Source organism: Setaria viridis, chromosome 3 (genome assembly GCF_005286985.2).
Source record: "Setaria viridis chromosome 3, Setaria_viridis_v4.0, whole genome shotgun sequence".
NCBI classification, from domain to species: Eukaryota; Viridiplantae; Streptophyta; class Magnoliopsida; order Poales; family Poaceae; genus Setaria; species Setaria viridis.
In genome coordinates this window covers 45,551,951-45,577,278 of record NC_048265.2, presented here as the reverse complement: position 1 = coordinate 45,577,278, position 25,328 = coordinate 45,551,951, and the positions used below count along the sequence as shown (strand labels likewise).

Sequence of the window (25,328 nt, the reverse complement as noted above, 5' to 3'; positions counted from 1 at the left end):
GAATAAACAGATGTAGTCATAATTGAATTTGGATAATGAGTTCCTAAGCGTTCTAGCAATATTTATCATCTAAACAGAGTAACTCATATTTAGAGATAAATATGGGACGACAAGGAATAATCATAACAATCAAGGGGTGGCTATCCAACCATGTCTTGCGATAAAACAATATGCATTTTATAAAACAGGCTAATAGGTTGTGTCTGAAAAACTGGGTATTAAATATGCATCAAAGGGTGAGATTGGACTTGCCGTTCTCAAAACCTTCCGGGAGCTCCTGCTCGCGGTACTGGTCCTCGGGCTCGGGCTCGTGGTCGAACTCCTTCTCGCGCTCCTCCTCGGGTACTCCGCGATCTACGGCACACACAAACGAGCACACAATAAATAAAAAGGAAAAAGATTTTACCCATTGAGCTCCGAACAGGAAATATGAACGGAAAATAGGTAGGAAGGGTATTTTCATGAAATTTTGATATGCCTTGGCGGAAATATATGAGAGGAGGCCGTGGTCGAATTTGGGATGGATTGGAGGAAATTTGGCGCATGAAATGACGGGTTAAAGGAGTATTAGGGGCTTTAAAAAGAGGTTTAGGACTAAACCGCGAGAGCAGGGGCCTATCTGTAATTATTCTTGGAATGGTGGGAGGACTTGTTCGCAAATAAGGGAAACTGGTGGGTTGGATCGCGAGGAGAGGGATTTACCCCTTTCTTCTTCCTGGAGACAACAGGAGGTAGAGGAAGGGATGGCCGTCGGCGTTCTGGTGGTGGTGGTGGAGGAAGGCAAGGTGCTCGTGGTGAGGGTGTGGAGGTGCAGGGCTCGGCTCCCCCCCTTTTATAGGCGGCGCACGGGCGGGCGAGGGCCGAGGCAATGATGGCGGCCGGACCTTTGGCCGGTGGCGTGCCGGGGTGGTGAAGCTCGTGGACGGCGTGGCGGCGTGGTCGAGGAGGGCACAGGAGCGGCGACCGGCGACCGGCGACACGACGCGACGCACCGGGCCAAGCACTAGACGCCAAGGAGCGGGCGGGCGTGGCGCGGCGCGTGGGCGCGGGCGCGCGGCCCGACGCGGCACGGCCAGCGCGCGTGCGCGCCCCGAGCGCCTAGGCGCGCGTGCCAGCAGGAGGTGGGGGTGCCAGGCGCCAGGCGCAAGTGGGAGGTGGCAGGGAAAAGAAAGGAGAGAGAGAAGGAAGGGAAAGGGAGAGGAGGAAGAAAGAGAAGGAAAAAGGAGAAGGGAAAGAAAAAGGGGAAAAAGAAAGAAGGAAGAGAAGGGAGAAAAGGGGGGGGGAAAGATAGCGAAAATTGCGGGATTCGACTGCGCGCGGTGATGGACTTGACGGGCACGCGGCGAAAATTACGGGGAGCGGAAAAAGAGAGTTGACGAGCCGGGGCCAGGACGGCGGGTCCGACGGAAGGGGAAAAGATTTGATGGAGCTCGGCGGTCGAAAAAAAATTTTTGGAAAGCATTTTTAACGAGTGATTTAACTGGGTGTATTTTTACAGGTGTTACAACCTAGAGCCACCGCCTATGGGAGACTAGAAATACCCCCTCATGAACTTCAAGGAAGAGAGAGTTGGGGAGAGAGGAGAAAACACCACGTAAACACCATCCACCGCCACCACGAGGAAAAAGTGAGAGAAGATTGGATCTATGAGAAGCCATGCGAGGCGGAGCACCAAAGGAGGAAGGAACCTCCCAAGCTGATCGGCCTGGACATCTGGGCCTGTTCGTCATCATTTTTAGTCCAGTTGATCTACAGGGTGATCTTTACCTAGAATTCTGTCAACATGTGTAAGATCATGGGGTAAAGTCTCTATTTGTCCTCGGGGTTGCATGGAGATCTTGATTTGTAATCGTTGAACCTCTTCGTTCAAGATCTATTTATTATTTATCATATCTTGATGATGCTCTTTCATTTAATGGCTAGCCAGTGCTACTTTGGGTTGCTTATTTGCTTACCTAGAATGATCATCAAGCCATGTTCTTATCGTTCAATATTTGAGTACCCTCATGTTGTGACAACGTGCGAGAGGGAAAGTGTTGGGCATGGTTCACATCCACTCACAAAAACACTTAGATCCAGTTCTTTCATGCATGGTGATTAAATCTACAAGTGATCCTAGATCCCTAGGACAAACGTTTTAGCTATATTGTTTACATTCATACTCTCTATCTACTTTAATCTAAGTCACTAGTTCTTTTATTAGATCAATCTTATCATATACAAAGAATCTTCAGTTACATAGATTAGTGCTTAGTTAAGTGTGCAAATCCACTTATTCCACGGATTGATAAACCTTCGGGGATTACTCTAAGGGAAGAGCTACAACTGATCCGTACACTTGCGGTTCATAAATTGACGTGCTAACTACTGTGAACAAGCTTTTCTAGCGCAATTGATGGGGAACAAGTTAGTTTTTCTTAACTTTGTATTAAGTTTTGTTAACCTCTAACATCTAACTTTTTCTCTAGAAAAGAAAAACTTTGTTTTTGTTTTTTATGTGTCTAGATGGCTCTAATCAATCACTACAAGGAGGAAGGAGAAAAGTCGCTAAGGGACTATGCAATTCCATTAACCGATCCATTCGACATGCTGAAATCTGACTCAGTGCTTGCAGGCAAGGAGTACATCTTGGATAAAGAAATAATTGACATGGCTGGAAGCAATCCTTTCCAAGGAGTGGAGACTGATAATCCATATAGACGCATTGAGCGATTCACGATGCTATATAACACGCTACAACAAGAAGGAATTCCGCCAGCTTGGTTCAGGTGGAATCTATTCCCATTTTCACTTGCAGGTAAAGTGAGACGATAATATGCAGAAGCTTCTTTCAACACGAAGGGGAATTGGGAGACACTAATGATAAAGTTTTGTGAGAAATTTTTCTCTGTTAGCAAACTTTAGAACCTTCGAAAGGAAGTGATCATGTTTGTGCAAGGAGAAGATGAAGGAATAGATCAAGGTTGGGATAGATTCAATAGCCTACTTGAACAAGGACCTAAGGTTGGATTCTCAGGTGATGTGTTGTTGCATACATTTTATTTTTCACTAACCCAAAAATTCTAGGAATTTGTTCAAACGTGTGCAGGAGGAGACCTTATGGTAAAGAAACTGAGGGAGACTGCTCAACTTCTACAAAAAATTAGCAGAGGAGCAGCCGTAAACAGAGAATGGGATAACTATCAATCTGGGGCTCGAGAGCAAGGAAATCAAGGACATATACTTGCTGGAATTTTCAGAAAAGAACTTTAGAAGGATGAGAAGGAAGAACCTGTGGTGCAAAAAGAAGAAGAACCAGCACACATAAAGGAGGAACCCACCCGGTGCATCAAAGACGACAAACCAGAAACATTAGAACGTCGAAGCTTGCCGAATGCAAAACCCCTATGGGAGTTTAAACAAATGGATTGGATTCCTATCAATTTTAGCAAGATAGTTGATAAACATAGGCCATATCCAAATCAAAAGGTGTTAACCAGCGCCATAGAGACTGATTTTTCACCAGAGAGACACACTTGGTACGTGCTTGACAAAGAAATAGCTAGAGAAATCATTCAAAAACTTTTCAGCGAAGAAGAAATAGACCCATAATACGTTGCTGAAGTAAAGAGAGTCATGGGAGTAAAACCTGAAGCATCACCTTTCACCAACCTAGCGCAGGTATATGAATTGGGATTAATCAAGACGAGGGAGCACATTTGCCTACACCGCATATCGACTACATGACCATTGGGAAGATTATCGACAAAGCACTCTGCGATATCGGAGCACATGTAAGTGTGATGTCTTCGAAACTTTATGATAAACTTTTTAGTAAGACTTTGCAACTTGCTCCGACACCAATTAAATTGATCATGGGAGATGGTAGAACAACCAAACCTTTGGGTGTGCTTAGAGATCTAAAAGTTAATATCTCAAATAAATCTATACCAACTAATTTCTTTGTTATTGATGCTTGCCATGATAAACATGATGATGTAATCCTTGGTAGATATTTTCTTAAGCTGGTAAATGCTGTGCTTGATGCGGGAGAAGGCAAAGTAATAATTATCTTGATGGTGCTAAATATACTTATGATTTTCTACCTGCATCTCGGAAAAATTTGCATCTATCTCCTGATAATGAGGTAGAAAGTGTATGCTTTACTAAAAGTTTCAGGGATATTTTACTAAGAGCAATGGAAAATAATGAGGATGACCAAGACTTTCAATTGGGAGAAGCAACTGAATCATTGTCACCTCAATACGGAACTTTGGAGGAAAGAAAATTTGAAGATATTGGCGAATTGGTGCAACAAGAACCAGAAGCACCAGCTGTTGAGCAGAAGTCGTTACCCAAGGGATTAAAATATGAATATTTGGGGAATAACAAGACGTATCTAGTCATTGTTAGCAATGACTTAATCAAATAAGAAACTGAGAAGTTGCTGAATTTATTGAGAAGACATCAAAAAGTGATTGGGTACATGATCAAAGACTTAGAAGGAATTAGTCAAGCCTTATGCACTCATCGGATACAGTTAGAAGATCAACATAAGCTAGTTGTGGATGGCCAGAGAAGACTAAGCCACGCTATGCGCGATATAGTAAAGAAGGAGGTGATCACATAGTGAATGGGTAAGCCCAGTGCATTACGTACCAAAGAAAGGAGGACTTACTATCATGACAAATGAGAAGAATGAGTTGATCCCTCAGAGGATGGTGATAGGGTGGACGAAGTGTATCACCTACCAAAAGTTGAACAAGGCAACTAGGAAGGATCACTTCCCTTTACCTTTAATTGATGAAATGCTCGAAAGGTTAGCAAAGCATTCTCACTTTTGCTATCTTGATGGATATGTTGGGTTCTTTCAGATTCCTATACACCCAAATGATCAGCATAAGACCACGTTCACTTGTCCATATGGAACTTTCGCTTATAGAAGGATGCCTTTTGGATTGTGCAGTGCACCTGCATCTTTTCCATGCTACATGATGGCTATATTTTCGGATTTCATTAAAGATATCATGGAGGTATTTATGGATGATTTTTCAGTTCATGGTACAAGTTTCGACAACTATATGGAAAATCTTGATAAAGTTCTTAAGCGATGTGGATAAGTTGATTTAGTCCTAAATTGGGAGAAGTGCCACTTTATAGTGAAACAAGGAATAATACTTGGGCATGTCATCTCAGAAATAGGGATAGAAGTTGATAAAGCAAAAATCAAAACCGTAAAAAAGTTGCCTCCGCCTACAGATATCAAGTCATTGAGAAACTTTCTTGGACACGCTGGATTTTATACGAGATTCATTAAGGATTTTTCGAAGATCACCAAACCATTGACACAGCTCCTGCAAAAAGATGTGAATTTCAAGTTTGATGAAGACTGCTTCCAAGCTTTCACAACTTTAAAACAATCGCTCATCAGTGCGCCCATCATTCAACCTCTAGATTGGAATCTACCTTTCGAAATAATGTGCGATGCAAGTGATTATGCTATTGGGGCAGTCCTTGGACAAAGAAAAGAAGGGAAGGTACACACAATTTACTATGCTAGCAAGACTTTAAATGAGGCTCAAATAAATTATACAACTACGGAGAAAGAATTGCTTGCAGTAGTGTTCACTTATGAAAAATTCAGATCTTATATTGTGAACTCCAAGGTGATTGTGTACACCGACCACGCTGCCATTCAATATCTTTTGTCCAAGAAAGATGCTAAACCATGTCTGATTCATTGGATATTGCTGCTACAAGAATTTGTTGCAGAGATCAGAGATAAAAAAGGGATCAGAAAATGTGGTGGCTGACCATTTGTCAAGAATGTATCAACCAGATGATGGAAAAGAGGTATTGAAGATCGAATGAGGGATGATCATCTATATAGAATCCTTGACAAGGATACTTGGATGAATGATATTATTAGAGCAATAAAAAGAGCTCCCTTGAATCACTTACACAGGAATGAAAGGAGAAAAGTGGTTGCTGAAAGCAAGAAATACTATTGGTCTACACCTTACCTATATAGATATGGAGCGGACGGAGTATAAATAAGATGCATCCCAAGAGAAGAAAGGAAAGCGGTACTTCAAAAATGTCATTCATCAGAATACAGAGGACATAATGGACATTTCAGAATTCAAGCAAAAGTCTGGCCAAGCGGATTTTATTGGCCTGAGATGCAAAGAGATTTGTTGCTACTTGCTCGGAATGCCAAAGAATAGGAAATATTTCAGCTAGAAATTCCATGCCGTTGAACTACAATCTACAAGTAGATTTATTTGACGTTTGGGGTATATGTTTCATGGGACAATTCTTAAACTCACATGGATTTGAGCACATCTTGATGGAGGATCACATTTTACGGGAAAAGATTAGGGCAAATATCTATCAAAATTGGGGATTGAACATAGACTATCTACAGCCTATCATCCTCAAACAAATGGACAAGTGGACACTTCTAATAAACAACTGAAGAATATCCTGAAAAAGATGGTGATCAAAGGAGGGAAGGATTGGTCAAAGAAGCTAGATGGAGCATTATGGGCATACAGGGACAGCTCACAAAACACCTATAGGTTTGACCCCGTATCAATTCGCCTATGGAAAAACATGCCACCTTCTCATTGAACTCGAACATAAAGCTTATTGGGCTATAAAGGAAATGAATCTTGATGTTGATACTACAAGAGTAAAAAGAATATCCTGAAGAATTCAGATAAGTGAATTAGAAGAGACGAGGCTTAAAGCTTACCACAGTGCAAGAATTTATAAGGAAAGAATAAAGAGGTGGTTCGATAAAAGGCTTCACAAGAAATGATTCAAAGAAGGACACAAAGTGTCACTGTTCAACTCTAGGGTTCAAACTCTTTAGTAAAGGAAAATTGATGAGCAAGTGGGACAGACCATACGTGGTTCATTCTGTATCACCTACTGGAGCAGTAACAATTATGAACGTCAAAGGTGATCAATATGTTGTGAATGGATAGCGACTAAAGGTATTCTTGCAACCTGACGTCGTGCCTATCAATTATATTGACATTTATACCATAGAGGAATAACGACCATGTCAAGCCTGACGACACTAAAATAGGTACCTTGTACATACTCTATCTTACATTTTGGTATTTTCTTTCAAATTTTTGTGTGGGACTCAAAAATTAGATATATTTTTAGACGTCTGCGCTACCACAAAAAAGTGGAGGGTAGAGGGGTCAAAAACCCCCTAGGCTGATCAGCCCAAAGACCCCTAGGACGATCGGCCTGGGAGGTTTTCACCTCCGAATCGGTTCCCCCTTTCCCATCTTTGGTAATGATAGAATATGGAAGTGAATTTTTGCAGGAAGGGGTGAGGAAGCTTTTGGAAATGTGTGGATCCTTGACCAAGACTTCAAAAGTATATAATGAGGCCAATTGGAGCTCAAGTTTCACATCTATACAAGCAATTCAGATCCACCCAAAGCAAAAAAAGTGCAATGGTGACATCTAGGAGCTCGGGAGATGAGAGGGGGCAGCAACTGGCAAAGGAGGAGGCCAGGCCGATCGTCTTGACCTCCCTAGTCCGATCGGCACCACCCCCTCCCTTGGCCGCTACCTTCGCCCTTCACGTGGAAGCTAAGAGGTGTGAGTTGGGTCCCAAAACTCTGCCAAGGACCACTCGTAATGCTCACATCAGCGTTGGAGGCAAAGAACCATTTGGAAAACTCACGGATCACAAGTTCAGTGTCCTCTCGAGCGATCATGAAGCACCGAAGAAGAAGAAGGAGGCCGTCGTCACTCCCACAAGGCGTTCAGTAAGGCTCCTTGGGATCAAGCACAAGAGCTATGTGGAGAAGACGCCTGAGTACTTGCCGGCTGACTATGGAGGTGATAGCAACCTGGATGACGATAGGAGCCCCGAATCGTGGGGTACTGCAGGCCGTGACGACAAAGAAGATGCCAACACGTACTGGGATTGGGCTGATGAGATGAAATAAAGCAAGGAGGAAGAGGAACACTGTCAAGACAAGGGCAAAGAGAAGGATCTAGAATACGACGGGCTAGAACTAGAGGAGCATGATTGTATGTGTTGTACCGCTTGCAGGAAGAACATCCACTACCTCTTTGACGCTCTCATGGAGGCCTTGCAAGCTCTGGATCAGAAGGTTGAAGACAGTGATCACCATCAAGAGGACGACTTCAAATCCTTGCAGAGGAACATGAGGAAGCTCTTCGGGATGCACGACAATATGAGGAAGAATAGAGCTAATGGCGAAGGAAGCAACAACTGTCCTGTGTGCAAGCAGTGCGAGCAGCGTCACTAGTGCATTTACGAGCGTCTCTCCCTTTGTACTCCATTCGGTTACGATGAGGTCATTGTAGATTTTAAGCGTGGGGGGTTCCCGATCACTGCTCGTAAGGAGTTTTTGGATCTAGTTTGGTCGATTCAAGTAATGTGAGAGTCTAAATTAGTGTTTTTATTTCAATCAAAAGTAGATAAAGTAGTAGTCTTCTTAAGCTTCTAGGAAGACTTAGGCCTAGATCGCTACTTTAGCGTCTTTGTGAGAAGAAGCATGAATAAAATCGAGGATCGTACGAGTGTTTTTAGTGTCTACCTTTGCTTGCTTGTCTTTTATTTTATCTTTACAACTTTGGATCACAAGCACTATCTTGAATTCTAAATCTTAGTTGTGAAGTTTAGTAATTGATTTGTTTATGCAATACCCATGCTTTATGATGATCAAGTGCTTTGGTTTTGATTATGCTTTATGGGTAAGGCTTAAATTGGAGGTGATTTAAAATTTTATTGCTTATCTAAAGCCTCTACAAAAACAAGATTGATCAAGTTTTCTACCAGGTTGAGAGTTTTGCCTATCCTATGCAATGCCTAAAAAAATTTATTCATACCGCCATAAGCAAGAAGTGACGTTTTGAATTGAGTTAGGATCACTCTCTCTTGATTTGTTTTAATTCCGAGCATTGGTCATATCCTTTGCTATCTCTGATTTCTAGCCTCATCAATATTCAGTAATAAGAGTTCTTCACTCGAACAATAATATTTTCTATTGAATTGCTTAACCCGAATCAAATATTTTTCAATTTTATTACCTATTCCTTGAACACAACTCAATATTTGAAGATCTATTCTGTTTCTGGTCGACATTTATGAAAAATAAGGAAAGATACAAGAAAAGAAAGTTTCACCGGAAAGTTGAGCCAGAGGGGAGGAAAGGAGAGGGGTCTCCTTGCCTCAATTTTCACACAGCAAATTCCTAGAAGGCCTCTGGAAGGATCAAAAACTAATTTTTATGGTGTGGTGTTCAGAGGAGGTTCGGATAAGAGATTAAGAATAAAGAAAGAAGGAAGGAAGGAAGGAAGGAAAGAAGAGTATTGAGAAAGAGAAAAGGAAATAACTGAAGAAAAAGAAATAAAGGAGGAGTTTTTACTGTCATGAAGATCAAGAGAGGTGCAAAGAAAAGATGAACTTGTTTATGGAACAAATTTTCATTCCAACCATGTGCAATCCGACGATGAGGACATCGCTTGTGCCTCAGAGTCACTATTTTATTTGCCTTTGCACATGTCCACCATTCTATATCTTCTCATCCTTGAAAACCTCACATTATATGAATATTCTTATGATCAATGGCTCGGAAGGTAGGCAACCGCTAGAGAGTTTTCATAATTCGATAATATAAGTGTTGATTCTAGCTAGTCTTACCCAAGCTCCACCATATATTTGAGTGATTTTTGAGAGATGAGAGCTTGCAAATAAGTAGGATAGCCACCATTCATTTGAGCAACATGTAAGCACCTGGTAAAGAATTCTTGTTTCAATTTTGTTGCAGGGAGATTGTTTTATGATGAAAGAAAAACCCTTCGAAGAAAGTCAGAAAGTAAGTGAAGATGATTTTTGAAGTTACTTGGTCTTAATAATAGCTATGGGGAATCTTTGCTTAGATAAATCTTTGAACACTCATACTTTGATTATCTTTGTTGCTCCTCTGGTCTGTTGTTTGAAGGCTAGGTACTTGACTCACTTACTCAGGTTTAGCTTAAGATCTTTGTTCAACCCTGCTGGAGAAGTTTATAGTCGCCTTACTTGCTCGAGGACAAGCAAGAGCTAAGCGTGGGAGGATTGTTGATGTTTGTTATTGACACACTTTTAGTGTTATTTAACTAGTGTGTTCATGCTTAATCGTATACTAACCCACCACTTGGCACATGAAATAACCCCATTATTGTATGTGTTGTATTTTGGAGTATGTTGCATTATGATAGGAAATATGACATAATCAAGGGGGTTTGCATAAAGAGCTTAATGGATATTTGGACATGAGTCGTCGAGGGAAGCCAGCACGAGGAAGGAGAGGACCAGAAGGGCCAGGAAGGGTCTAGGCCGATCGGCCTGGGACCCTTTGGGCTGATTGGCCTGGCCCATTCCAGGGCCCGGTCGACCTCTTGTTTCTTTAGCGTGAAGTCTACGATAATGTCTAGGATTTTTTTCACCAACATTGACCTAGATCCGCCGCCTATGGGAGAATATAAATACCCCCTCATGAACTTCAAGAAAGAGAGAGTTGGAGAGAGAGAGAGAGAGGGAGGGGAAAACACCACGTAAACACCATCCACCACCGCTACAAGAAGGAAAAATGGAGAGAAGATTGGATCTATGAGAAGCAATGTGAAGCGGAGCACCATAGGAAGAAGGAACCTCCCAAGTCAATCGGCTTGGAGGTGCCCAGGCCGATCGGCCAAGGGCTTTTTTGCTCCCGTTCGTCGCCATCTTCGGTCCAGTTGATCTAAAGGGCGATCTTTACCCAGAATCATGGGAGTAAAGTCTCTGTTTGTCCTCGGGGTTGTATGGAGATCTTGATTTGTAATTGTTGAATCTCTTGTTTAAGATCTATTTGTTATTTATCATATCTTGATTATGCTCTTTCAGTTAATGTCTAGCCAGCGCTACTTTGGGTTGGTTATTTGCTTACCTTGAATGATCATCAAGTTGTGTTCTTATCGTTCAATATTTGAGTACCCTCGTGTAGTGACAACGTGTGAGAGGGAAAGTGTTGGGCATAGTTCACATCCACTCACAATAACACTTAGATCCAGTTCTTTCATGCATGGTGATTACATCTACAAGTGATTCTAGATCCCTAGGGCAAGCGTTTTTATCTATCTTGTTTACATTCATACCCTCTATCTGCTTTAATCTAAATCACTAGTTCTTTTGTTAGATCAATCTTATAATATACCAAGAACCTTCAGTTACATAGATTAGTGCTTAGTTAAGCATGCAAATCCACTTGTTCCACGGATTGATAAACCTTGGGGAATTACTCTAAGGCAAGAGCTACAACTGATCCATACACTTGCGATTCATTAATTGATGTATCAACTACCATCAACACTATCCTGCTCTTATCCACGCTCTTGCTCGAGATCCTCACCCTATCTAACCCCTCCTCCTTTTCCGACCGTGTCGCCGCGTAGCTCCGATGAGCCACTAGCTTCCTGCCGGCCATCCTCCAGCATCCACTCCATCCTCCCTAGACTCGCCACATCCTCCTCTTTCCCCTAGGATACTCCTTGTCCCAACCCAAGACCTACTTTGCTAGGCGTAGCTTACTCTAGCGAGCTGCCCTGCCTCCTGAGGTCGTCCAGCAACCCCTGTCGAGCGTCCCCGCCATAGCCTTCCCCTCCGTAGACCCTGTCCACATGAACCGCAGGCCCATAAGCCGTTCTGGCCCATGCGTTCAAGGCCATGGTCCACAGCACATTACCACCATGCGGTCCCTACCCGCGGGCCTACTTGTTTGTCTCAGTTTTCTCTCTCCCTTATTTTTGCTATAGCCACCCACGTTTTTGCACCCCAAATTTCACTTCTCCATGATAATAATTCCCAAAATTCAACAAAAATACTATAAACAATTCTAAACCCATCCATACATTGTTTGCCCAAATCTCATACCCATGACCCCTAGAATAAATCTCCACCCTTTTCTAAAATAGGAAAAGCATAAATAAGTTCTAGAAAAATTCTAGAAAAATACCGAAGCTCACCTAGGCTTAATTTCACCCTTTTAACCCATGTTTGATGTATTGCAATGCTTGTTTGATTGTTCGCTTACATATAACTACAATTATGTAGAATACGATGAAACCGGGGCCAAATTTGATGACTCGGATTACGAAGAGGAAATTCTAAACAACCAAGACCTTAAAGCAGGCAAGTCCCACGAATTATAATTCTTTTATCCCTAGTTTCTTTAAATAAAATAAACCAAGACAATAAAGGAATCTTTCCTGAAAACTGTGCATGGAAATTGTTTTCTCTATTAATTTTACCTAACTGATCCTACTTATCTTAAACCCTCCTTGATGTTACCATTACACCATTATAAACCTAGGATGTAGTAGAAATGCCTAGGAACCATATTTCAAGTTACTCAAAAATTATAGAAAAGCGTGAGTACTTTCATAAAATGGGATAAAAACAACTGCAGACTCTAGCAATGAGATAAGGCTAGACCTGAGAGTAAGAGGGTAGCTTTGGAGGACAGGGTGTTATAAGTGGTAACGGAGCCAACCCTCGTGGTTACGCTTACGGGTTAGTGTGCAGGCATATGGCACATGACGCGTGTTAGTACTGGAGGGGACACATGGCATGGCATATGGCACCAGTACTGGACGTATGGTCGTGTGCTAAGAGGGGAACGTTCCTGGATATTTGCCCAGGTGTGAGTGAGTTGGACCGATGAGGACATCGTTTCCTTGAGGGAGGTGTGTGTGACATCCAGCCCAAATTTGGATGGCTCAGTAGTGGCCCATGATCGTAGCTACGCATATTTAGTACCACCTTGCTAGTTGAGAAAAGGTGGAGCTAACTTATAGCCATTTGTCCACCAACCATAGCACCTCCGGGTTAACCATTTTACACAAAGCGGGGAAGAAAGTGTAAGTAGGGTGCTATATGTACGCATGCCTGCTCCTCTGAAGGGCTGGGCGGTGTGGCTTTGGAGAATGGGGTATTGCAAGGTTCGGAGGACATGTTGAAAGTATATGATGCATCTTTTCCCGGGATGATGTCCACAAGTGGACAAAGTATGAGCCTGTTTAGACCCCAGTCATATCCGTAGATGGAGCTAGGGAATGTTGTTTTGGGATAGACGCTGGTGGTCATGAGTCTCATTGGTCAGTACCGCCTTCGTACAAGGTATGGGCTGATTGAACATGTGGGTAAAGTGTACAACCTCTGCAGAGTCATAAATCTATCTGATAGTCGAGGCTCATGGTCAAGAGCTCACATAGTCAAAGCTCCAATTGATTAGTCAAGACAATGTTTCTATTAAAACCCTGTGCCTCGGATTTGACCTGAGGAGTTCTTTTGAATGAGACAAACGCTGGCTCAGGAAATCCCTGATGGATCCTGATGCTATTAAAATCAAGGGATTGGTAAATAGGTAGAATTCCCCTCCAGGATCAACAACTTGCAAATAAACGTTCTCCTTCTTCATTCAAAAGCTAAAACTACACACAACTTGCATAAAACTAGCTTTCAGTCAAACCCTTAAACTAGAAGCCAATCCATAAAAAACTAGCTTAAGATAAAACTACGGCAGTGGGATTTGCTGAGTACCCATTATGAGTACTCACCCTTGTTTTCTTAATTTCTTACACCAGAGGAAGGGATAGTTGGTGAACAAGATCAGGATCTTGAAGATCAACCTTAGGAGCCAAGTTGCTTGTAGGCTTGGAGACACTGCGTAGACCACCGCTATATAGCTATATTTGGGGCTACATCCACCCTTGTACTAGTAGTGTTACCCCTCTTTTGTAACATTATGTAAATTATCAATAAAAATTGTACGAAGTATGGATGTGATGCTTCCTGTAATGTCGTATCATTTACTGATTTAGGGAATGATGCGGACACTTGCGGTCCGCCTGGTGCTGCTTGCTCGCTTTCCTCTCTTTGCTTCCAACTCAGTTCTCCTCCTGAGCTTTTCCCCTTTCATGCTTGCTAAAGGCAACCAAAATTCAATCTCTTCACTGAGTCTTGCTGCAATCATCGTCAGCTTCCCATTTTAACACTCTCCAACAGTTTCTTGCCCACGTCCTCTCGACTCTCGTCATGGACAAAGTGCCAGTTTTTTTGGCCTTTAGGATGCGTAGGATTCTCTGCTTGGGCAGTAATTTCTTGGCCGGCTGCTTGGACAAAGTGCGGATGCAGCATCGCCGGCCAAACTAGAGAGCAGGGACATGCCCTGGTGCTCGGGTCTCGCAGCGGTGCTAGCACGGGAATTGGACTCCAGCAACGGGGGCAGCACTCCAGTGGCCACCGCATGGAAGTAGGCCGGCCACGGCCACGCTCGCCCCGGCGTTCGCCACATCGGCACTCCTCTCTAGAAGGTATGGCCACCGTCGCTTTCCGGTGTCATCAGCCTTGGATGCTCGCCCACGATGCACCGGCCTCGGCTCTCTACTCTCCCACCTCTCCGGCCTCCCATTCCAGGTCATGGTGCAGACATGCAAGACGCCGAGGTGGTGCGCGTCTGGGATTTTGGGCACGAGCAACGGCTTGCACATCTGCGTCCGACGCTGGCACACACGAGGCACAAAACACTAACAACAGCGTCCGCGTGGGGCCTCAAGCTCGCCGTACTGTAGCACGACAAGATCTGCTCCCATATGAGGTTGAGGACTAGAGGAGGATGGGCTCTGCGCCATGGGTCCGGTGTGGCGGTCAGACGGTGGGAAGAGAGGATGTGCGGTGGATTATGTAACGGTAGAGTTTAACGGACTAAACGGTAGTGGCATAGAGGGGATGAAAAATTAGAATTGATGGCACTGAAGGGATGAATTAAATTTTGATGGCACACAATGGACTAGTTATATCTGGGATGGCATACAGGGAATTTTCTCCCATAATAACAACCTTTATAGATAGCTGATGCCACATCTTTATATATGGCAATATCAGACATACAACGTGTACCAATAAGGCAACAATCAGCATTTAGAGTTTATAATAAAATTCGGTACCATTAGCTTTATGTTTGGTGATGATTCTATTGTCACTAAAATAATATTTTGAAAATTGGGGTTGCCCTAATACCTACTCATATGAGGACCTACACCTAGGACACCAACTCTCTCTAGAGTCGGTCAGCCCTTTTAATTTCTAGTTACTTAGTGTGATGGGTCCTTTCGACGGTAGAGTCGCCTTCTCACTTCCGGGTGGCAGAGCCTACCAACAGATGAAGCTGACTTCTGGGTGGCAGAACCAACCTATGATGAAGTCCAGACCCTTGTGATCCCAAGTGACAGAGCCAATCTTCAATGGATCACAACTTATGCATTAAGTACTTAGAAACTATATGGGCCAACTGGTAGACTAACACTTATAAAAAACAGAACTTTATTACAACACAATAATATTACACAAGAGTGTACAACACCCTCTCTTTAGTGGTTAGCCTAGCACTCACCCTTTACTTCTACCATACTCCACTCATCTACCATGCTCATGGTTGAATGGCATGGCAAGGAAGAGGGCCTCTATTTACAGGCCAAGGGAGTTCATAGGATGATGACATGTGTTCCCTTCTAGAGTTTTCACTAGACAAATATCTATGTTCTACACTATTCTAATTGTTTCATGGAAACAACATCTAGTGCCTTCATAGAAAATATCATGGATCATGAGTTGTGGGGAAGGCTCTAGAAGTTTGTATTGCTTTCCTTTAACACTCCCCCTCAATGCAAACTTCTCTCCAGAGTTGTCTTGCAGACCATGCCGAGTGCCTCCCGAAACTTCTAAAACTTTGCCTTGTTCAGACCTTTTGTGAAGATGTCGGCAATCTGCTCATTAGTCTTTGTAAGCACCATCTCAATCTCTCCCTCAAGGTCCTTTACTCTTATGTAGTGGTAACAAACTTCTATGTGCTTGGTTCTTGCATGAAAAACTAGATTTTCTGCTAGGCATATAGAGGATAAGTTGTCATAGAAAATCCTTACTCGGTAGTCCACAGGTTGATAAAGATCCTCCATCAATTGATTGAGCCATGCATTCTCTTGTGCTGCCATTGCCGTTGATCGATACTCAGCTTCAGTACTAGATAATGCTGTCGGATTTATAGGCTTGGCAATCCACCAAGGGATTACCCAAGTGGTTGATTTGTAGGTGAGGGGGATTGCGAAACCAAGAACTCGAAGGTGATCGTGAGATCACGAAGGGACACGAGGGTTTTAGATAGGTTCAGGCCTCCGGAGAGTAATACCCTACGTCATGTATGCTTGGTGGCTTGTGTTGCTTAATGGTTCTAATTGGATACCCTCAAGAGGTGCCCTTGGCTGCCTTATATAGGTTGATGACCAAGAGTTACAAGTTGGTTTGAATTTAATCTACTCAGTAATTACATAGAAAGTAATCTGAGTCGGACTAAAATACGCGTTCCACAATATCCGAGCAGATTTGGACTATCTTATTCCTTAACATGTACTCTAAGTAACATCATGTCCTCGGCACGCATGCCGTGGTCGGGCGGGCCCACTTGTTAGGTCCGGCTAGTATCCTAGTCGGTAGGGACCCATGGGGTACCCATATCCCTCAATCTCCCGAGCGATGTGTATGCGAATAGGAACTTGAGGTCATCATAGCGAAGTTTGAAATCAAGTCAGCTGGAGCGATGATAGAGTCATGGTAACAGAGAGGCTACGCAGTGATCAAAAAAGAAGAAAATCTGAGCAAACGTAGAGCCAACACGTAGAGCGAAGATGAGTGCTGAGTTGATGGATGCTGGCATCCAGCAGGTCGAAGTGAAGGTTACGGATGGCGTCGCAAGACGCACTCCGTAGAAGTAGTCCTCGAGCATTGAAGTGATTAGGATAATCGGTACAATGGTCAAAAAAGAAAAAAGTTGTCCCCTAGTGCTCGAGCATAGGGATAGGCGCAGCCACGGAGGCCCGCTAACCAAAAATATGCGGCCAAATCCCTGGAGATAAGGACTAGTGCAATGATACGTAAGCGACAAAGATGCCTGCTCACGGGAGTACTGCACCATCTAAGCAACTTCACGGGAGTACTGCCCATCAGTACTTGAAGATCAGACCGAGCATCACGTGAACACTGTAGAGCCGAATCGGTATGGAAGAGCATTGTCGTGAACCCTCACGAGCCCACTGTAGCGCCTTGGCGGTATACTGGCCATCCTGCTATAAATAGACCACCATTCATCACAAGAACCATGGCCCAAATAATAGCACTCATAGGTTGGAAGCTTGTAGTCTTTGATAGGAGTAGCACCCGCCCAGAAACCTGATGCCAGAGAATTCTCATGAGGAAAACCAAGGTGCTCCTTCCCTTCATAGTCTCTTCGATGAAGTTGGGAGGTAACGATGCTATAAGAATCCTCGTGAGGAGGCTGTATCATGCACCCCGCCACTTTGTCCAGCACACCGCTAGGGGAAGTGTGTCGCGCAGCTTTCTTGTATTGTGCTTTTTTCTTTTTCTGCATTGTAGCTTCTTACTTTAGGATGTCAGCTATCTCAGAGCTATTCATAGGCATTTGTAATATGTACTGCTAGAAATTTCTCCAGGGAATATGATTGTAGCTGAATAAAAAATATGCCCCTACATCCAAATGTGGGGATTTATAATGCCACAGGGGCACACCGGCCAAAATTAGGCGCCCAGCCCCAAAGGTCAAGGACTAATGGAGCCACAAAGGCATGCCGACTAGAATTAGGTGTCCAGCCCCCAAGGATGAGGACTAGCGGAGCTAAGGAGGTATGCTGACTAGAATTAGGCGCCCAGCCCCCAAGGACGAGGACTAGCGGAGCCATGGAGGCACGCCGACTAGAATTAGACGCCCAGCCCCCGAGGATGAAGACTGACAGAGCTGTGGAGGCATGCCGACCAGAATTAGGTGCCCAGCCCCTGAGGATGAGGACTAGCGAAGCCGTGGAGGCACGCCGACTAAAATTAGGCGTCCAACCCCCAAGGACAAGTACTGGTGGAGCTGTGGAGGCACGCCTAACAGAATTAGTTGCCCAGCCCCCGAGGATGAGGACTGGTGGAGCCATGGAGGCACACTGACTAGAATTAGGCGCCTAGCCCTTGAGGACGAGGACTGGTGAAGCCGTGGACCGAGGATGAGCATTGGCGAAGCCGTGGAGGCACGCTGACCAGAATTAGGTGCTCAGCCCCCGAGGATGAGGAATGGCGGAGCCGTGGAGGCACGCTAACCAGAATTAGACGCCCAGCCCCCAAGGACGAGGACTGGCAGAGTAATGGAGGCACGCCAACCAGAATTAGGTGCTTAGCCCTCGAGGACGAGGACTGGTGGAGCCGTGGAGGGACACTGTTAAAAGCGCAACGGAAAACCCACAGATTCCGTCCCACGCACACTGTGCTAATGGAAAAACCTGTAGATTTCGCCTGGCACGTTGCACCACAATAATGGGAGGCCCGAAATTTCCGTCCGTAGATTACGTCCTCATCCTCTCCAAAGCGCGAGGGGTCACAGAGCCGTTTCACTTCTATCTTTAAACACTCACAGCGCTATCGCCACAGTCCACTGATTACTTTGCTGCTGCACTCGCAAAACCCTAGGCCACGCCGTCGCAATCCCCATTCTGCTCGCGCACACTCCACCGCCGCCACCTGAGCCGCTGTGCCGCCACCGCCCGAGCCCGTGCCACCGTATGCACATCAAAACCCTAGCCACCATTAGATCTAAATCTCAAGTTGAGGAGCTCAAACAAATGGCGCAAGCAAACATCCCAGAGCTATCTTCCATCTGGATCAAGTCCATGATGACTCAAGAGCACATCCAGGCCCTCATTGACTAGGGCCTCCTCGGGCTGCAGGCGCTGCTAGATTGGAAGCCCACCGTCGGCCAGGATTTCCTGTCGGAGGATACGGCGAAGATGGTGGTCTTTGTGCCATTCTTCGAGCGTGGGTTCGGGATTCCGTGTGGAGATTTCTTCCGGGGCCTTCTGTTCTACTACCCAATCAAGCTGGTACATCTCAATACCAACTCAATTTTAGACATTGCAGTCTTCATTCACTTGTGCGAGGCATATTTTGGTATTCCTCTGCATTTTGATCTCTGGAGATACCTGTATCATCTGAAGCCCGTGTCAAGTAAGGGGAAATAGGCACGGGTTGTTGGGGGTTTTGGATTCTCGCTGCGGCCCAAGAAAGTACAAGAATATTTTAATTTGTAGCTGAAGGAGTCCAACAAAGGTTGGCATAAGGAGTGGTTCATCATTGCCAATCAGCAGCCCGAGTTGCCGCCACGCATAGGGTATGGGCTAGTGGCAATGCATGAGTGGTCAAACCAACCGACCTCGAAAGAACAGGTCCAGGTGAATGAGCTGCTGGTGAAGATTGCCGACTTAAAAGCACGAGGACTGATAGATGGGGCCATTAGTGTCAACTTCTATAAGAGGCTGACGCAACCGATCAAACACCGAGTGCACCCGGCATATGAATACTCGGGGCTAGAAGATCTGACCCGGGGGGTCCAGCGCAAGGTGCACAAGGCGGAGATCATCAACAGGGTGGCCGAGTTCTAAGGGGGCTGAATCAGTGACAGGAACTACCCCAAAGCTTACTCATTGAAGAGGCCGCCATCCAACCCAGTAAGATTGTCATCAGCATTGATTTCATGTACTGCATATATATTTGTGATGTTTCTAAATAAAGTAGCAAATTGACCAGGATGACGTATTTATATACTTTTCTCCGGTGCCACTACCTGAAGGAGTCGATGCAAGACAACCCAAGATCTGCCCATCGACGAGCCCGTTGCATCGCTCGCTGACCTTTAGTGGGAAACTGACTCCTCCATTGGGTCGGATGTGGGCGTGACGGAAGAGGTCAGCCAGGCCCAAGGTGCTGAGCTGTTTGGGCGATAGACACAGCAAACCGTGCACAAAGAGGCCATCTCCAAGGTGCTGCAGCCGAGAGGGAAGAGGAGAAAGATGGCCAGGAAGAAGAAAGAGAAGGCCGCCCTGAGCACAGTTGCCCCAGCTAGGTCAGCTAGCGATTCGGACAAGGAGTTTGACACACCGAGCTTGGTCATGACAAAAAAGAAGTCGGAGCTCCAGGAGACCACCGCGGCTGACGCAGCGTGCGTCAAGGAGGCATTGAAGGCAAAGATCCGTGGCGCACCCAGTGAAGATGCATCAGCGCCGCCTCCACCATTGCGCCCTAGAACCGAGTGAAGAAGAAGAGCACCCTATAAGTGCCACCTACTTATGCTGTCCAAGTTGCAATCATGGTTGCCAACTAACTTGTGTGAATTGCTTGTTGTGCCGGCGATGCAGGACCGCCGTGCTGTCCGATGACGGTGGTGTGTAGCTGACTAGCTGCTCGACCTAGACCGAGGCGACCAACAGTCGCACCGTGGAAATGTCCCCACCCTCGGAGGCTGGAGTCGATAAGGAGGGTCGCATCAAGGAAGTCATGCTGACTCTAGCGCCGCAACGTGATGAAGCAACCTCTGAAGTTGCAGATATTGCCCCGGTCGACCCCGAGGTCGAGAAGGTAGCTGGTCAGAGGGTCAAAGCCAAGCCTCAATGGGAGGAGTTTCCCAGGGATGACCCGCCGCTGGAGAGGTCCTCCGAGGTCATCTGATGGACACCAGTCTTCCAAGAGCTCTTGGCTTTGTTTGGGGAATCCTCTTTATCTTCACTTGGGGTTGGTGCCTGCTCCTTCTCTTCTTGGATTTCTTCAGGAACCTCCTCAAAATCATGTGATTCCAGTAGCTCAACATTCTTAGGTAACCACCATGCTAAGGTTTCATCAAATACCACATTTCTTGAGGTGTGGCACTTTCCTGTGGTTGGATCGCAGCACCTCCAACCTTTCCGTGCATCATCATAGCCAACAAAGATGCACCGAATTGCTTTCTTCTCAAACTAACTCCTTAGGTGATCAGGCACAAATGCATAGCAAACACAGCCAAATACTTTGAGATGGCTGACCACCAGCTTCACCTTCCATAGCAACTCATGTGGTGACTTGAATCCCATCTTGGGTTGAGGTAGCCTATTAATTACATAGACTGTTGTCCTTATACACTTAGCCTAGAACCTTGTAGGTACGTTATTGGCATGGAGCATACTTCGACAAGTCTCCTCAAGATGGTGATTCTTGCGCTCCGTTACTCCATTTTGTAGTGGAGTATTAGGACAAGTTAATTGCCTTCTTATTTTGTGCTCCTTAAGATAGACAGTGAACTCATTTGACAAATACTTTCTCCCATTATTAGTTTAGAGGCACTTAATTTTCATGTTGAGTTCATCTTCTATCTTCTCCTTAAACTCCTTAAACTTTGTGAAAGCTTTAGACTTCTCTTTCATAAAGTAAACCCAAACGTACCTTGAGAAGACGTCAATGCAAGTCACCATGTACCTCATCCCTCCAATAAATATTTGCTTGACTAGGCCGAAAACATCCGAGTGTATGAGCTCCAATGGCATCTTGGACCAATGTTTCGATTCCTTGTATGGCAATTGATGAGCCTTGCCGTACTGACAACCAGCACAAACCGTGTCTGTCCGGATGTCCACTTGAGGAAGCCCTTTTAGTACTTGCTTCTGGATCATCTCCTTCATCTTACTGTAGTTAACATATCCAAGATGCACATGCCAAAGATCACTAGTCTCATTCCTCCGAGTTTTGTCCACATAAGTAGATTCAGCGAAGAGGACAAAGACCGATTGTCTCCTCCTTCCTTCCATGATGGGTGTGCCAATCACCTTCAATTTCCTAAAAATTGCCACACCTCCTAACCCAAAGAGCACGTATTTTCCTTCTGCTATCAACTGAGGAACTAACAACAGATTCTTCTTCAAGCTAGGAACATGATAAACCTTATCGAGTTGGAGTTGCTGAGGACCATACCTTGGAATGACCGCCTTCCCAACATGAGAGATGGATAATCTTGAGTTGTCTGCCATAAGCACAACTCTCCTTCCCTTTTAGTCGGTTATTCCCTCCAACTTTTTGTCATCACCCGTCATGTGGTTGGAGCACCTAGAATCGATGATCCAATCCTCCTTGTAGTTAACTGTTGGATCAGTTGTTGCTGCAAAATGCAGGTGCCTCCATGTCCTCCTCCAACTCATCTTCTTCAACGTCCTGAGAAAACCTAGCTTCAACATCCCACTCTTATTCCCTAGTGTATGCCTCCTTTTTCTCTCATGTGGTGGTGGCCACATTCCCTTCAAAACTCTTCTTATTCCCTTCAAAGTGCCTCCTTGGAAATCGGTATTCTCGAGCAAAGTGACCCTTCTTACCACAATTGAAGCATCCATCCTTTCTTGGTTGTTGTTGCTAGTTTTCTCGTCCATGGGCTCCCCCTGAAGAGCTACTTTTCTCCTTTGGGTGATGCTTTCCACCTTCTATCCACCTTGGTTTCGGCCTTCCTTGCCCCAAGATGGTCCCTTCTTTTTTCTTGTGAAGAGAGCCTCCTCTTCTTCCTTCACAGTAATGCCTCCCATCATCTTGGCCAACTCCTCCTGATTAGCCAACAAATTTTCTAGCTCCACCAATTAAGATTGAGTAGGCCATCCACTCCTGCGGCTATAAACCCTTGATATTCGGGTCTAAGGCCATTCATGATGATACTCCTCGTACGGGCCTCACCAACCTTCTCATCTGGTGCAAGCTCGGATATCTCTCGATAGATGGATTTTACTTTTGTGAAATATTGACTAATAGTCAAAGTTCCTTGAGAGATACCTAACAACTCCTTTTCTAAGAGTTGGAGGTGTGCTTCATTTGGGGTCATAGACATAGCCAATTGTCTCCTCCTTCCTTTGGGGTCTCCGCATCTCAGATGTACTCCAGTAGGTCCTCCTTAATAGTTTTCTTCAGCATGAACATAGCCTTACCAACTTTGATGCGCCATTTCCACAAGGCATTGGCTCCCTCCTTCTTCGAAGAACTATCACCACTCTCCTTTGGTGGAGGCACTGTTTCGGCACCCGCAACAACCTCCCATTGGTCTTGACCTTGTAGGTATGACTCCATGTAGGTCTTCCAATAGCAATAGTTATGGCTATTGAGTTTCTTAATTCCACCACTTGTGCTAGCAAGATCTGCCATGGTAACTGACGTCCGGCGTCAAGTTAGCTTTCTTAGTCCCGGACCAATGAGCTTCACATTCCCAGACTGTGCACCGGCAGAGTCTCTACTTAGCGCCTCGGTATTGCACCAAACACAACAAGCACCCTGTGCTTACTAGAGAGCCTCCTCCAGATGATCCCAGACCACCAAGCTCTAATACCAATTGTTGTAAATTGAGGTGGCCCTAATACCCACTAATCTGAGGACCTACACCTAGGACACCAACTCACTCTGAAGTCGGTCAGCCCCTTTTAATTTCTAGTTACTTAATGCGACGAGTCCTTTTGACGGCAGAGCTGCCTTCTCATTTCCGTGTGGCATAGCCTACCAACAGATGAAGTTGGCTTCCGGGTGGCAGAACCAACCTATGATGAAGTCCAGACCCTTGTGATCCCAGGTGACAAAGCTAACCTTCGATGGATCACAACTTATGCACTAAGTACTTAGAAACTATATGGCCCAACCGGGAGACTAACACTTATAAGAAACAAAACTTTATTACAACACAACAATATTACACAAGAGTGTACAACACCCTCTCTTTAGTGGCTAGTCTTGCACTCACCCTTTACATCTACCATACTCCACTCATCTACTATGCTCATGGTTGAATGGTATGGCAAGGAAGGGACCTCTATTTATAGGCCAAGGGAGTTCATAGGATGATGACATATGTCCCCTTCTAGAGTTTTCAGTAGACAAATATCTATATTCTGCACTATTCTAATTTCTTCATGGCAACAATATCTAATACCTTCATGGAAAATATCATGGATCATGAGTTTTGAGGAAGGCTTTAGAAGTTTGTATTGCTTTCCTTCAACATAATAAAAGAGAAATAAAGCATTGTATAGTATTCTTGAAGACTTGTTCATCACACTGTACCATTGCTTGCTCCCTCTATCGCAAATTATAAATTGAGGCCTCCAATACTAAGATTATAAGTCGCCCATCATATAATGTTTGTAGTGACAAAATTATAGCCATATGAAAGTACTTTAAAAAAAATCCAATGATATTCTTTTCTGTAAGATAAAGTTTTCATTGCACAAGATGAATTGTAGGTCAAAATATTTTTTCAATGTTTGAATTATGAATTGTGTTCGCGCCATATATTATTTTACATGTGGCGGAGCTAGGGAGTATTACGTAACACTTGTGTAGAATATTTAATGATTATGTAGACAACAGATATGAAGATACGGAAATATAGGACATTCACTGACCTGGCTGCCTGAATCATACTAATGACTGTGATAGACCAGAAATCCTTCTTCTGCAGCACGGTGACAAAGGCACCCAGGAGGACTACGGTCGACCACGAAAGCGCTAGGTAGCCTAAGCCTGTCACCGCCATTAGAAGGAACGTCGTACCAGTCACGACCTTGAAAATAACCTGATCCGGCCTCAAGGCAGTCCTCCGTTCTCCTCTGGCGCCGCCGGCCATCCTCGATCTATTTGTATGAAGGCTACAACGGGATCAGAGAAAGGCTTTGGCTGGTGTCCTTTCTGAGGGCATGAAGACCACTGAAGTGAATGGCCATCGGCCGCTACCTCCCGGAACAGGAGGGAAGCAAGTCCATCCTCGAGCGAAACTGGAAGCTCAGAAAGTACATCAGCGCGCCCCAACCGAAATTTGAAGCATGTGAGCAATATGAAATGTATAAATGCCAAACTAGTTTCTTTTTTACCTTCTCTTCTTCCCGCTTGTCTCCCTCTCCCTCTCCCGAACCAGCAGAGGCAGCAGCCGTGGTGAGGATAAGCAGCGGGGCGCGTGACGCCACAGCCCCTCTCCCTCTGTCTGAACCAGCAACTGCCTCTGCTTATCGCCAAGGAAGGATTCTCTGTCAAAAAGGAAAAGGAAAAAAGACAAAGGAAAAGCAACTAGTCCAGTCGGTCTCAATTTTATTGGACAAGACACACTGGCACGGCACACTCCTGACCATTAATATTTACAGGCAACTTTGCTTTACGCAGCTTTATATATGTCTCAACACATCATGTGAGCAGGAAACTTCCCCATGTGATCCCGTTGCCCAGTGGGGGAGCTGGGGGCCCGGAGCTTGTGGACCTCCAGCTCCGGCTCCCCCGAGGTGGCAGCGGGCAGGGCTGCTGCCAAGTGGGCCCTACTGCGGCCGTGTGGGAGCCTTGCTGCCTCCGGGTTTCGGTGCTCCGTGACGGCACGGGGGGATATGGCTGCTCTGCCCATCGATGACAGCGA

At 45.0% G+C, this 25,328-nt stretch overlaps 1 protein-coding gene across 3 annotated transcripts in view; it reads right to left on the bottom strand.

Annotated features, from left to right (window-relative positions):
* The window catches only part of LOC117849672 (uncharacterized), a 33,574-nt gene extending 8,604 nt beyond the window's left edge, over window positions 1-24,970 (bottom strand). The window contains exons 1-2 of one of the 3 annotated variants that reach the window (XM_034731311.2): window positions 24,799-24,970; window positions 24,334-24,561 (exon numbers count right to left, since the gene is read on the bottom strand). In XM_034731311.2, the coding sequence (XP_034587202.1) occupies window positions 24,334-24,554 (221 nt within the window). In that variant the 5' untranslated portion in view covers window positions 24,555-24,561; window positions 24,799-24,970. Of the gene's footprint in view, window positions 1-252; window positions 355-24,333; window positions 24,703-24,798 lie in introns of those variants that run through there. The other 2 variants (XM_072292891.1, XM_072292892.1) reach the window with 2 other exon arrangements.
* Window positions 24,971-25,328: the final 358 nt, after the last annotated feature.